This window comes from Mesoplodon mirus (assembly GCF_964341445.2).
Source record: "Mesoplodon mirus genome assembly, chromosome: 13".
Taxonomy (NCBI): domain Eukaryota; kingdom Metazoa; phylum Chordata; class Mammalia; order Artiodactyla; family Ziphiidae; genus Mesoplodon; species Mesoplodon mirus.
The window spans coordinates 85,604,973-85,619,639 of NC_138989.1; the positions used below are offsets into that span (position 1 = coordinate 85,604,973).

The 14,667-nt window shown below is 37.6% G+C and overlaps 1 protein-coding gene across 2 annotated transcripts in view; it reads left to right on the plus strand.

The window, feature by feature from the left end:
* ZNF407 (zinc finger protein 407) overlaps positions 1-14,667 on the plus strand; it is a 418,739-nt gene that overhangs the window by 242,875 nt on the left and 161,197 nt on the right. The window contains exon 7 of one of the 2 annotated variants that reach the window (XM_082640310.1): positions 3,093-3,213. In XM_082640310.1, the coding sequence (XP_082496436.1) occupies positions 3,093-3,213 (121 nt within the window). Of the gene's footprint in view, positions 1-3,092; positions 3,259-14,667 lie in introns of both variants that reach the window. The other variant, XM_082640311.1, reaches the window with a different exon arrangement.

The following is a 14,667-nucleotide window of genomic DNA, read 5'->3' on the forward strand; positions in this document are numbered from 1 at the left end:
CAGCAAAAGTAAATCAAGTATTTATACCTGGAGCAACGGGAGTGAAGCACAAAATAAAGCTGAGAGAAAGAGGCCAGACAGAAGAGAAGTACATATTGCATGTTTCCATGTGTGTACATTTCTAGAAAGTACTAGCTAATACATAGTGAAAGAAAGCAATGAACATTTGCTTGGGGATGGAACGAGCAGAAGAAAGACAGGGCACAGGGACACCTCTGTGGTGGTGCTTATGTTCGTTACTTTGATTGTGGTGAGAGCGCCATTCTGCCTCCTGTGTCAGGTCTAGACGGGTGATGTCAAGTCACTGAAGTAATTAATAATGAGTGTTTTCATCCAGGTGAGTGCTTCCCTTTGTGTTTCTGTTTTCCATGTGAACTATTCTTTGACATCGGTGTACAGTTAAGATACTCTTAATTGAATTTAATGAGCAATTCAGTCTTTATAATGAATGAGGAAGTTTTCAGATATGCTTGTGTATGAAGGTTTATATGTTTCTATGACATAGAATATTCCTGTGTCAAATGTGAAGAGATTGCGCCATTTTATTTTAACTGTCAAATGTGAAGAGATTGCGCGATTTTATTTTAACTCTATGCAATTCGAAGATCATGTCTTATCCCTCAAATAAAAGCAAAACCTGCCATCATCGTGAAAGTTATTTTTTGTATAAGTCAGTTCAGTACAGTTGAGCTGTCTATAGCAATTTAAGTGACCTGACCAGCAGTTTAGAAACTGAGAACAAAGTTATTTAGGCTGACTCTGGGTGACCACTTGATTGGGGTGTAATATATTGGAAATGGCTAAAAGAGACAAAAACCCCTCTCAACTCCAAGATTTTTACTCTGCTTTGTATACGGTCTTCTTTTTACAAGAATAAGTCAAATATTCCCTGGTAGGATCTGTTAAATGATACCTCTATGTCAAGTTCACTAACTTTGTGAAGCCATTAATTATTTTATGTATATTATAGGTTTTTACTTTGTTATTGGTTATGAGCTCTTGATGAGAGCCATTTGTGTGCTGCTTCTTTTATCTTTGTGAGAGTAGTTTGCAGTTTCCAGTGTTTAGGCAGTCCTGTCCCCATAATAATGAAGCACTGGTTATTGGGCACCCTCCGAAGTATCTTACCTATGCCTTGTCTGCTTTAATCCTCACAATTATCTCCATGTTCGGTGTATTATCCTCCTGATCTTGTTCAGGGGTTTACCAGGTAGGGAGTGAAATATGGCAAAACCTGGATTGGGATTGAAGTCCTTTTGGCTTCTTCTAACTGCTGCCCTGGGCTGCAATGACAGATAAAATGCCATCAGATGAGATGTCTATGCATTCAGTAAATATTACTGCAGTTATGGGCAAAGCCATATAAACAGGCTTAGAGAATGTAGGACAAATTTCTAAACGTTCTGATTTTCAGGGCAGACATAGTTTTGTTGCTAGCTGAATAGATGTAATTTTTTTTTTTTTTTTTTTTTTTTGCTGTATGCGGGCCTCTCACTGTTGTGGCCTCTCCTGTTGCGGAGCACAGGCTCCGGACGCGCAGGCTCACGGGCCCAGCCGCTCCGTGGCATGTGGGATCATCCCAGACCGGGGCATGAACCCGTGTCCCCTGCATCGGCAGGCGGACTCTCAACCACTGTGCCACCAGGGAAGCCCCTAGATGTAATTTTAAACCAAGATATTTCATCCCTCATTTTCTGTATGTTAGTATACTTATAAAGCTATTACAAAAGCATGGGAAATAAGTAACAAAGTGGAGTTACATATGTAAAATTAATCCGTCCTATGTGTAAAATTTCTCAGGAAAAATGTCTCTTGACAAGAGTATTTCTGTATATCACAACTGTGTTTTGAGGAAGAGGTGGTGAGGTTTTCTCTAGTTCACATGTAATGTGAGCTATACAAGTATTTTAAGTTGCCTGGTAACCATATTAAAAAAAAGAAAAAGTAATAGGTGAAGTTATTTTTTATAAATAGATAATTCAAACAAATACATACAAATTATTATCATTTCAACATGAAGTCAATATAACATTATTACCAATATTTTATTCTCCCCCCTCCTGCCCCCAGGACTTTAAAATTTGGTGTGTATTTTGCACTTCCAGCACATCTCAATACAGAAGCCAGATATTTTATCTGTAATTCATGATCTGTATTTAGGTTTGATAAAATTTACTTGTCAAAAGGTAGATTCTCATTCCCAAGCTGTTCTAAACTTAAACAGTTTTTTCAACAGGTGAATTCAGTATCAGTTTTTAAATTTACATCAATTAAAATTAAATCACCCCATCTCAGGTGCTCACCAGCCAGTGCAGCTAGTGGAATTAAAAACCAGTCAGACCTGATTTCTTTGAGTTTGTGTGTGAAGGAGAGAAAGGTATTGATCAGAGGGCCGTGAGTCCTGGGTAGGTCCTTGAACCAGCACAGGGGTGAGCTGTATGTGCAGAGAGATCAGGTGTATCTACACAGGGGAGATGGAATTTACAGGGCTGTTAAATATTATTTCAAATGTTTCTTTGAGGGCTCTTTACCTTTTACTCAACTTAGTGAATTATAATTTCTCTTTACTTCTAACACTTTTTAAATTGGTGTCAATTTATCACTTGGTTTTATTTTTTCCTTCATATTTAACTTTAAGATTTTAATAAGTTTTATACCGTGTGTTCAAAGTATATCTTTGTTACATACTTTTCCATGGTTTTAACCTCACTGAGATTTTTATAATGGCCCTAATCTAACAGTTTGTTAAATGACTCAAAATACAGTGCTAAACCAAAGCTGATATTTATGTTTTTATCTGGATGAGTGCTTCACTGTGTGTTTCTGTTTAGATTAGATAATTTAGAATCCTGTTTGTATAAGTGACACGTGAACTGCAAAATGTATATCTTGCTTCTGTTCTCATAGAGAAATAAAAATCAATGGTATCTTCTAACTTTCTCACTCTGTGAATAAATATTCAAATATCCTAAGTACGTGTAGTCTTAAAATTTCATGGAAATGAGTGTCTTTTTAATTGTTAATAACAGATTAAGCCCTTCATTTCCAATATTTGTAATTATTCATCTACAACTCTTCTTGATATATTTCAGGAGAAAAACCTTTTAAATGTGATGAGTGTAACTTTGCCTCCACGACCCAATCTCATCTGACACGGCATAAGCGGGTACACACAGGAGAGAAGCCCTACAGGTGCCCCTGGTGTGACTACAGGTAACGATCCATTATGAAGCAAGTGGAATCAAGTGGGTCATCATGGTGGGTGAAAATCCTGTTAAACTCACCATAAATGAATTGTGTTTTTGATTAACGTGAATTAGCATGATTTAAAGCATGATTCATATATTCGGAGTGGGAGTTTATTACACCACCTAATTTTGGTGACTGTTTTTAAAAATGTGAAATACTTTTCCATTTTTTACAATCTTAACGTTTAGGTTTTGTGGGGTTTTTTTTGGCTGCATTGGGTCTTCGTTGCTGTGCGTGGGCTTTCTCTAGTAGTGGAGAGCGGGGGGGCTACTCTTCGTTGTGGTGCGCGTGCTTCTCATTGCGGTGGCTTCTCTTGTTGCGAAGCACGGGCTCTAGGCATGCGGGTTTCAGTAGTTGCAGCACGTGGGCTCAGTAGTTGTGGCGCATGGGCTTAGTTGCTCCAAGGCATGTGGGATCTTCCAGGACCAGGACTCGAACCTGTGTCCCCTTCATTGGCAGGCGGATTCTTAACCACTGCTCCACCAGGGAAGTCCCACATTTAGGTTTTATAATCCATTGGTGCACCTGACTTTCAAGTGATTGTAAGGAACCATCCAATTAATCAGTTATTCAATGCATATGGCATCTCATCTACTATGAGTGAGTCACTCATTTAGACAATGAAGATAATGTAAGAAATGCTACCTGCCTTTAAGGATATTGTAACATAATGGGTGACTTGTAAAGGTAATGTTAGTAAATATTTATAGTACAGATATCAGTGGTATTTGAACATGCCAGGGTAGTGCAAAGAGAAAGAACAAGATCAGTCCTGCTAGAGGAGAGAGCCTGTCAGCGTGGCTTAAAAGATGGGTAGCTCTCAGTCACGTGTGTGTTCTGTGAGGGTGCAGCGTGTGGCACTTCTGTGCTGAGAGCAGGTTGGAGGCCATGGGTGCTCCGTCCACTCGTGGAGGCCACAGCGGCTAAGTGACCTCTGCCAGGTTGCAGAGTGACTTCACAGAGGCCGCAAAGCACAGGGGCAGAGAAGCAGGCGTGGGGAATGATCCTGTTTTATTCTGTGACAAGGTCTGCGTATCCCGAGCCTGGTGGAAAACGAAAGGCAGCTGTAGGTTGCGGCTCGATCACGCTGTGTGGGGGGCCTGTGAGCACGAGTTCAGAGCTCACTGTGGTCTGTGAGACACCATGGGATGCGCAGGCAGCTGAGGGGCATCTTCTTAGGGCCTTGATCAGCCCAACTGTGGGGCTGAAGGTCTCATGGGCCCTGTTGTGCATGAAGATGTGGAAACGTTGAGGGTAGCTCTTCAGTGCAGCCTGCCTTTGTTACATATCAGAATGTATACCTTAAACCTGAAGCCTTCATTGAAAAATAGAGTTTTGTATTCCTGTGGATATAGCCTGTGCATTCAGTAAATATATTGCCATAATCTCTATTATTTTCCTCATTATTGCATTAAGTTTTATGTTGAAGGTCATCTAATAGTACAGACATATTACGGGTATATTTCATTCATCAATTATTCATTCATTCCACATTTTCTCAGTTCTGTCTTTGCCTAACACTAGATTGGTGTTTCTTTGAGATTTAATAAAATGGTGATCCAATTAGAGGTAGACATAGAAATTCTAAGGAGCTGATAATACGAATTCTTTAAAAAACAAACGTTATTGAATGCTCTTTTTCCTTATTAGAGGTCATACTGTAGTTGCCTTCCCTGCAAAACACAGGAAAACAGTTACAAATTTATAAAAATTTCCCTTAATCATCACTCTTAGCTGTTAGGATTATATTCTTTCAGTCTGTATTTTATGCCTGTTTTGAATCATTGTTTTTTTGGTGGTTTCTTTCATTATAAATTTTATTTTTCACACTTAACAGATTGTATAACCACCTTATGTCATTAATCCTGTGTAACTGTGGTTCTCAAACTATAATTTTTAAGTCGTAGAACTGTTACTTCAAACAAGATCTTGTACAGACCCCATGTATAAAATAGATAAAAGTGGTATCTACCAGTTACAGATTTCAGAGTTACAGTCTGTAAGTCACTTATTATAACACTAACGAATATCATATAAGACTGTTTGACAAGCAAAAAGTTTTCAAGTGGGAGAAGTTCTTGCTAATAGTCACTGTTGGATTAGCCTTGGTGTCCAGTTTATGACTTTGCAGGGAGCGCTCAGCAGGGGCGGGTCGTCAGGAGCTCAGGCCCTTGAGGCTCACTGCAGCCGTTCAGCCTCTTCCTCTTTTACAGAAGACAAATGATTTGGGTGCGAACTTCAGGAACACTGCTGACGTATGGTGACGAACACACTAGATCACTTATCCAGAGCTTGGCTGTGCACATCAGCCCTTGTTTTCACTCTCATCTCAGGTTAGGACTTCAGATGGTTGTAGGTTTTACTTGACCTGACAAACCTCAAGGTACTGTTCAGTGAGGTAATGCAAGAGTTTCAGTGCCTTGAAGGTCTTTAGTGTCTGAAAATTATAATACATGCCATGATGGATTTTTTTTTTTTTTTTACAGTTTTTGAAGTTGTTAAAAAAAAAAAACCCAAATCAATTGTTAGGTAATTACTGAAATACCTTAGAGTTTCAGAAGGCCTAGTTTGAAAACCACTCTTTTCTTCGATGTAATTTTAATACTTGCATGGCCTCTAGTTAGATTGATAAACAATAATAACTTTATTAAATTTTTAGACATTTATGCCATTTTCAGGTTTTTACTCCAAAAATACTTTTACCTAAATCTCTGTGTGTGTCCCTGATTTTTTTGGAAGAAATTCATAGAAGTCTGACTTAAGGCTATTAATAGTACTACTACAAAGATTGGGATGTGAATTTTGTTTGGCTGATCAGTACTATGTTTTGGTACACTCAAGTCTCTGTATGCATGAACATATTTCTAAGTATTTCAGGTTTTCTGGGCTTGAAATTGTATCATACTTTTGCGAAGGTCGAGGTCATGTTACTTGTCCCCTATCCACGTTATCACCTTGAAGTAGCATCATGTCCGCTGAGCAGTGCGTTTGCATCCAGCCGAATCCCGTCTGTATCAGACCTCGGTGAAGCACTGTCGTGAAAAGCAGCTGGTGTTTTCTCAGACTGGTGTCACTCTCCTGTGAAGTAATACTCAGGATGTTGACATCTAGTGATTGCTATCAAATCTCCTGTTGAAATGCTTGAAGTCCTTGATAAAAGGGCGATTTTATCTTTATTTAAGCCTTTTTAATAATTTGAATATTACTGAAAGTAAATAGTTTGAACACTTTCTGTTCACAGGACAGTTGTATCATTCCGCGTATATACAAGGTTGGGTTTGCTTTTACTAATGAACAAAAGACAAGTTAACTTGACCAGGAGTATGAAAAACTTCCAAAGATATGAACACTCCTAAAGTTAGTGACTAGAATGAAACGTAGAATTTTCAATGGATACCTTCGTTTTCTTGTTGAGGAGAATAAGGTTTTTAAGGGAGCAGATAGTTAAGTTCATAAAGCTTGTTTTGGTTGCATAGCATGGGAAGAACAAACTGCTTACCATATCTACCTTGACAACAACAAAGTATCTCCTTTCACAAGGTAAAGAAATTGGAGTAGGTGTGATTTCTGTAGAATAAAAGTATGTATAAGATGATCACATATTTCCTGAGAAAATATGCTCATATTTGTCTTATCAGTATCTTTCCATAATATTTTATTGCTTAAAATAGTGAAATACTTTTTTCATATTTAGATTTTTGTCTGCTTAATATAAATAGATAAACATTATTCCTGTAGAATATTCCTGTTGTTGTCATTATTAACACTTATTTGCAGGTAAATTACCATCATTAGAAACTGAAGTATTATTTAAATTTCATTTGAAAATATATTTTTCATTTTATAAATTGAACATTAGTGGAGAAATTTTAGTAGTTATAATTATTCATGAAAAATGTGAATATAGATTTGTTTACAAAAGAATTTTATAATTGGTCTTTTGAACCTGGGGCTATTTTTCAAGTTTGCATTATTAATTTAGGCAGTGACATCTCATTCTGTTTAGATGTAAACGTGTACCCTTTTCCTAAGCTTTTACTGTCTAAAATATCCAAAATTCTAATCCATTATAGATCAGTATATTCCATCATTGCTCCAAAACTTTTTCACTATTAATTAGTATTCATTATAATTTCGAAGCATAAATTTAGATTCATAGCACGCTGTCCTACCATATTATTTATGCAGCAAATTCTTTAGATTTTTTTTCTACCTTAAAATGGAAACAATCTAACATTTTTCTATACTTCTATTTTTTTGTTATGTTTTAATTGTCACTTCTCTATTAAGGAGAGAAATAGAAAAAACTTTAATATGTTATAGTAAGTACCCTTTCTAATAATGTAAATCCTTATTTCCCCATGGAGTTTATTAATATCAAGCTGCACTCTGTTCCACTGATGACACTGGCTTTCACATGAGATTAGATGACTTGCCCTAAAGTTGGCTGTAATTGGGCTTTCTTTTACGTGAAACTCACCTTCTCATTGGCTTCCATTTTTTAAGGTTAATAAATGCATATTAAACAGTAAACCACTGATAAGTCATGAAAAGTAACACAAAATTCTACCTGCAGTATTAAAAATATTAAGGATAATCTTATATGACACTTTAAATGTCATTTAGTAAATCAAAGAAAACTAAAATTCAGCCCAAAGTCTGCAGTTTGATCATTTATTTATTGCGTCCCTATTATTGATCTTGGAATACATTCATTGTTCCTTAAGACTGAGATTTTTGCTCAACTGCATAATTGCCTTAGTACTGCCAATGTTACACACACTCTTTTTTTTTTTTTGTGGTACGCGGGCCTCTCACTGTTGTGTCCTCTCCTGTTGCGGAGCACAGGCTCCGGACATGCAGGCTCAGCGGCCATGGCTCACGGGCCCAGCCGCTCCGCGGCATGTGGGATCTTCCCGGACTGGGGCACGAACCCCTGTCCCCTGCATCGGCAGGCGGACTCTCAACCACTGCGCCACCAGGGAAGCCCACACACACTCTTTTAAAAAGTTGTTTTTACTGTTCTACTTTTCATTTTATTCACTATTCTTTTTTTTATTATTTGAAATTATAACTAATTAGAAATATGACATATCATAGAGCTGAGGAATAAAATTTATAAATCCTGCCTCATATAAAAGATTTACCCCCATTGTTTTGCTGAACTTGGAAATACACTGATTCTTTTCCTTACTTGATGGTTTACTTAGCTCTTGGCCAGTGTATTCCATAGAATCATTAATGCACGAGGTTTTGATCTCAAGAAGGGTTTTCATTCCTTTTAGATGAGGGGAGGCTAAGAATATTTGATTTACCCTTTGACCCAAGTAGTGGAGTCTCAACAAAAAATGTACTTTTTGTGTCATTCCCCAACGTCTCCTTTATCACTCTTCTAAATATTTTGTTTAGTATTTCTTATAATCAGATTTGATAAGTTTTTACGCATGTGACTAGACTAGGGAAAATTTAGTGTTTGTCACAAGCATTTGAAATATGTGTGTGTGTGTGTGTGTGTGAGTGTGTGTGTATCCTAGAAAACTTTTGTCAAAGAATAGTTTTAATTTACTTGAATTCTGTCTTAACTTTACATGATGCTGGAAGCATTTTTAGGATAGTTTTAAGATGTAATGATAAATAAATTATAATAAATCTTTATTTCCCTTTAAAGTTTGTATGAGTTTCTCAAATACGTATTTCTATAAAGTGTCTCAGTTAACGAAAACTTTTTCAGGTCTTAGATAATAGTGTGCCTTTTTACATAATTTTGCTGTATAAACATTTTATGTTTATTAGGCTTTACTAAACAGTAAGGCACCAAGGCCTCAGTATACGATGGGATCATTGTTCTATCTTCCATTGTCTCAGCGGCATCCTGACTTGGGGACTGACTCTGCAGGGGATAATTTCCTCCCTGTGGATGATCTCCCCTGAGGGTTCCCGCTTTCCTTTGGCTTCCTGTGCAGGTTCACAGGTTGTAGCAGGAGAAGCAATAGATGGATCAAACTTGGGTTCGCCCTGAATAATAACAAGGAGAAAAAACAGATTTTGTCTTTGTAGCAGAACATCGTGTATACTGAGAGAGAAGTGAAATTATACATAAGGAAATGAACAGCACACATTTCTTTTTCTGAAGAATCAAAGATAGCATTTATTTCTTTTGGGTGATTTTGAAGTTCTTGAAGAGTAATGACACTGCATAAAAATAATCAAATGAAAATGTCTAATATTAATTTATATTTGAAGCAATTTGATTGATGCCACAAGCCTAGTTATATCAGAATGAAATTTAAATTCAAAACTTCTTGTCCTGAAGTAAGCCAGACAGAGAAAGCCTAATATTGCATGATATCACTTGTGTGTGGAATCTTAAAAAAACAAAAACAACAGCAAAAACAACAAAACGGTCAAACTCATAGAAACAGCAGAAGAGTAGTTGCCAGGGAGTGGGGGAAACAGGGAGAGGTTGGTAAAAGGATACAAACTTTCAATTATGAGTAAGGTCTGAAGAGCTAATGTACTACATGGTGACTCTCACTGATGAACTGTTTTGAATACTGGAAATTAGCTAAGAGAGTAGAACTTAACTATTCTCACCCACAAATAAACAAGTAAAACATACCAGTCAATATTATTTCATTAATATCAAGTCTGTTTGTTATTGTTTATATTCTACTCTATTTTAACTGCTAATCCAGTTAATGGAATAAAAAGCACATGTCCTAGGCTGAAAGGTTAGTTTGAAGGTCTCGAAGCCCAGTTACTTTGCAAACTTTTCTTGGGATAATGATGAGTCCAAGGCTTTCCTCCGTTTGTGGTCAGTTTCTTCTGGGAGGCAGATGTGTCTGTTGTACTATGTAGTACTTGTCCGGGTAGATGGCCCCTTCCTGCTTGCTACCCTCACACAGTTCAGCGAGCCACAGGTAGATGTCAGTATCGTGGCTGGTTTGTGGAACCGTGTTTGGTCATTGGCTGCATAAATATTGCTTAAGAAGATTCTCCTAGCAGGTGTCAAGATGGTACTTTATGGAGTTGTACTATCTTTCACGTAGAGTAGATGTTTCTGGTAAGTTTCCATGGGATCTTTTGAGGGGTTCCCTAACAAAAAACATAATTGTATTTTCAGGTTTTTCTATCCTAATTATGAAAGTTGTACTGTATGTAAGTGTATATTTTATTCCTAACGTTTATGTTTCAGCAGAAATTGAATTCTTTCTGAACAAATATCTCCTAATTTTCTCTGATCATTAGTGAATTTCAAAAAAAAAAATCTCAGGAATTCTAATTGTGGTTTTGATTTAGTTTTGTATTTTCTATAACATATATGTCTAATGTTATGTTTATTTGTAACATATTTTACTCATACTTTTCTTCTCTGCCCTGAGACACCCAAGCACATAGACTTTTAAAAAGTTTTGTTTAAGCCCATGTGCTAATATAGCACAGTACTTATGGCAGACCTTTAGTTACTGTTGGTAAATTTTCATCTTACAAAAGTTAGTTAACTAAAAAAAAAAAAAAAATCTGTAGACTTGAAAACAAATAGATTCCATAGCATTAAAAATTATAAATTGGTTCATATGTCTTTAAAAGGGAGAAAAATCTAAGATAATTTGTATATGACTATAAGTAAATTGTTTGTTGATGTAGCTGAAATCGTCATTGAGATCACAGATTCATTAAAAGAGCCGTTCTGAACACAAAGTGACCATACATTCCCTTTGCTATCTCTTAAAGTAGAATCTAGATAAACGTGTTTATTTAACCTGCTGTTGTTGAGTCCCAAATCCAGTCATTATAAAAGGACCAGCACTATCTTTGGGGATGGTCTTTCTACAAGGAATTACTATGGACAGTCCCTTGGGTGGTAGTTAGATAAATCTGTATATATTGTGGTAGAAAGAAAGGCCTTAGAGATGAAAAAAAGAGAAAAAAAATTTTTGGGCAATAGTCTCTTGCATAATAAGTTATTCCTCAGACACTAGAGCTATTATTACACAACAATACACTTTACTATGTAACTATCTATATCTCCCAGCATTAGAGGCTCATACAGTGTGTAGCTTATTAGGAAAACTCTGTAATTACCAGGATTATCTAGAACAACAGTCAGTGGAGCATCAGGCACACCCTTCTGGTTATATGGTTGAATTTCACAAGGTCAGATGTGGGGTTGAGAGAAATAATAATACCTTTGAAGTGTATAAAAGTTTGACCACCTGTCATTAGTTCAGTGAGAATGCTAAGATCTTAGTTATTTCATTTTGTTTTTGGATCCTTTGTTTCAGTATGTTCTGAAGTATTGCCTCTCTGGGGCCTGTAAAAAACTGGAAGAAGGAAGGAGAAGGAGAGAAAACCTTGGAATGTTTAGGTAGTGGGGACCCAATGGTCTGTATGAGACAGCTTCTCTATCAGTGTGCCTTCTAGACCTCAGACCCCTTCAGTGGAATAAGATGCTGCCTTCCTGGTAGCACCTGTGTATGTTTTGGCTTTAGGTTAAGAATGTTTGTAAAAACAAGATTACATCTTTTCTCACTTTCACGTCTTTATTTTCTTAATTAAGGGAATGTAGCACAAACCCTTCGTTGACTTTTTCCTATTGATGAGAAGTACTGTGCTTGTGAGAAGTTCTATAACAAGAAGTACTCCCGAATGTTTTCCTTTTTTGGAAAATGGTGTTGTGCCTTTCCTTCCTGCATAGTGAGCTGTACTTGAAATAAACCGGAATCTGTTATTCAGTAACATAATATGCATAATATGTGATGTGATACTTTTCCCTACAGGGAATTTTAACCTAATAATTAACCTTCCTCTTACCCCTTAAACTTTAGTTCCTTCCTCTTAATTCTTTGGGTTTGCATCTTGCTAAACAACCCTACTCTCTCATTCTGTATCTTTTATATCAGTTGTGACTCTGTTTGGGGATCTCTCACTATTTAAGTTTTGAATCATGTTGATTAACTGAACTCGGTCATATCTTTCCTGATTGTTTTGGTTTTTATTCATCTTAAATTACAACTTTTAAGAAATATGAAATGAAAATGAAATGTCATAAAACAAATCAGAATTTTCCCATACAGAGAAAATGTGGTAAACTTTTCGTGCTTATGCTTAACTAAATCAGTTAATCTCTTAGATTGAATTACTTGAGGTAAAAAATGGTTGACACTTAAATTTGAGAAATTTGTTTTGTTCTAAAAACCTCAGATACCTTTAATTTTAATTAAAAGTAAGATTCTGTCCCACTTTCCACTCCCAAATTATACTTTTCATTCGATTTTAAGTTATCTTCTCATGTCAGCAAGCCTGGATCGCAGGGCACATGGGATGATGTGGTGAAGGGGGGCCAGAAGTCCTGTGGGCCATTTAGTCCATGCTGGGCGGTTTGAGTTTTACCCCAAAGGCAGTGCATAGCCAGTGGAGAATTTTAAGGAGGGAACTGACATATTCATATTTTGCTTTGCAGTGATCACTGGCGCAGTACAAATGAAGAGGCAGAGAGGGGCACAGCAGGAGTTGGGAGAGCATTTAAAGGACAGTTGCAAAGGTGCAGGCAGAAATAAGTGACTAATCCTAAATAAACTAACACGGTAGCCACGACGGATATAGAGAGAGGCTGCTTCCAGTGCTTGTTAGGAGGTAGAATGAATGAACACAGTGACCAAATGGATGAATTTGGGGACAGGGTGACAGAAAGATGCATGCCATCCTTTAGATGCCTAGGCTAGGGCTGCTGAGTGAGCGGCGGTGCCATTCACAAGGTCCTCACTCCCGGAGGAGAGATCCCTTTAGCAAAATGGCGGTGTGTGAGGGTTGGATGCGTTGACTTTGAAGTGCCCATGGACAGCCACATGGAAATGTGCCAGTAAATGTGTAGGTCAGTGCTGGTGTATGTGGAACTTGAAAGCATTGATACGATTGGCATTTCCCTTGGAAAATGTGGAGAACGGAAAAGCAGAGGGGGCAAAGAGAAGTGTCAGAGAGACTGAGAAGTAGCCTCCTGATATGGAAGGGGCCTCCAGGCAGCAGGCAGGCAGCACTCAGGGCAGTGCACCCACCACAGCCACCCAGATGGCACGGGTTCTCTGGGGAAGCCCGGTCCTAGCACAGGGGTAGGAGCAGAAAGCACGCGAGGGGTCAGAGGTGAAGACGTGGTGAGGATACTTGTTAGCTGGTCTTAAAAGGAGTGTCTTGAAGGCTGCTTCCTGAAGACGCTTGGGGAGTTGGGATAGCTGCATGCACAGAGAGCTGGATGCACATTGTATTTGTGTGTTTGTTTTCATCTGTTTGCTTAAGATTGCTTTTAAAATTTTACTAAAATGCTTACAAGCGGAGGTGAAAGAGCCAGCTGAAATAATGAAGTTGAACAGTGCTTTTACCTAAGGGCTCAGATGGTGCATGTCAGGTGAGGGTTTTGTGACGCATCAGGTATGCTGATAACGATTTTGAAGAATCAGCAGTGCCTCCCTGTTCCCACCTTGGGACCTCTCGAGATGGAGAGCTACAGCTTCAAACCTCTGAATGTTTACCCTCCCACAGTTTGGGAATACTGCGTAGCACCAACTTCTACCTTTGCTGTGTTCAAAGTTTTGAATCAAAGGACATAGAGACTGTGTAATGGGACTGTTCTGCCCGCCCTACATACACATTCAAACACTGGAATTTTATTTGCTTTCTATGAGGAATTTATTTCCGCAAAAGATTGTATTACTTTAACTGTTATACATAATTCAAAAATTTGCTTGGCACTAGCAAACAATTCAGGGCAATCATTTAACAAACACTCATCTTAAATGTAATCTTTTAAAGTGTGACATCTTTTCTATGACTTATTCTAAACAATTTTTGCTAATGTCTTAGGGTTTTTCTAAGACCAGTAAATCTCATGGGCCCCTCTAGTGACATCATAAGCCAGTGGAAACTCACAGACGTTTATTGTGATGACACCTGACCCCCATATATATTTACAACCCTTGCTGTTTGTTTTACCTACCTTTCATTTGTGTGACTTCTTCCAAATAATTATAGGTATGGTATAACTCTTTTACCAATCACAGCTTTAATTATACTTCTTATGTCCATTTGTACTAAAACTTCTGTTTCACCGTTTTAGATTGACCCCTGCCTTCTTCAAATTGCCATATTTCTAGAAACATATACTCTACTGGAATGCTCCTACCAAGAGAAACGTTAATAATAAGGACCATGTGGGTACTGGAGTTAGTGTGTGTATAGTACGAAAAGAGAAAGCAAATATATCACTCCTTAGGGTGAGGTAGGCTACATGATTTGTTTTCATGACTTAAGGTATATTATAACTGCTGAGTGTTGGTGTCAGTTGTCCTAAACCACTAAAAAGTGGAAATAAGTCATATATATTGCCCCACAGGTTGATGTATGCTTTTCTTTTGCATTCACTAG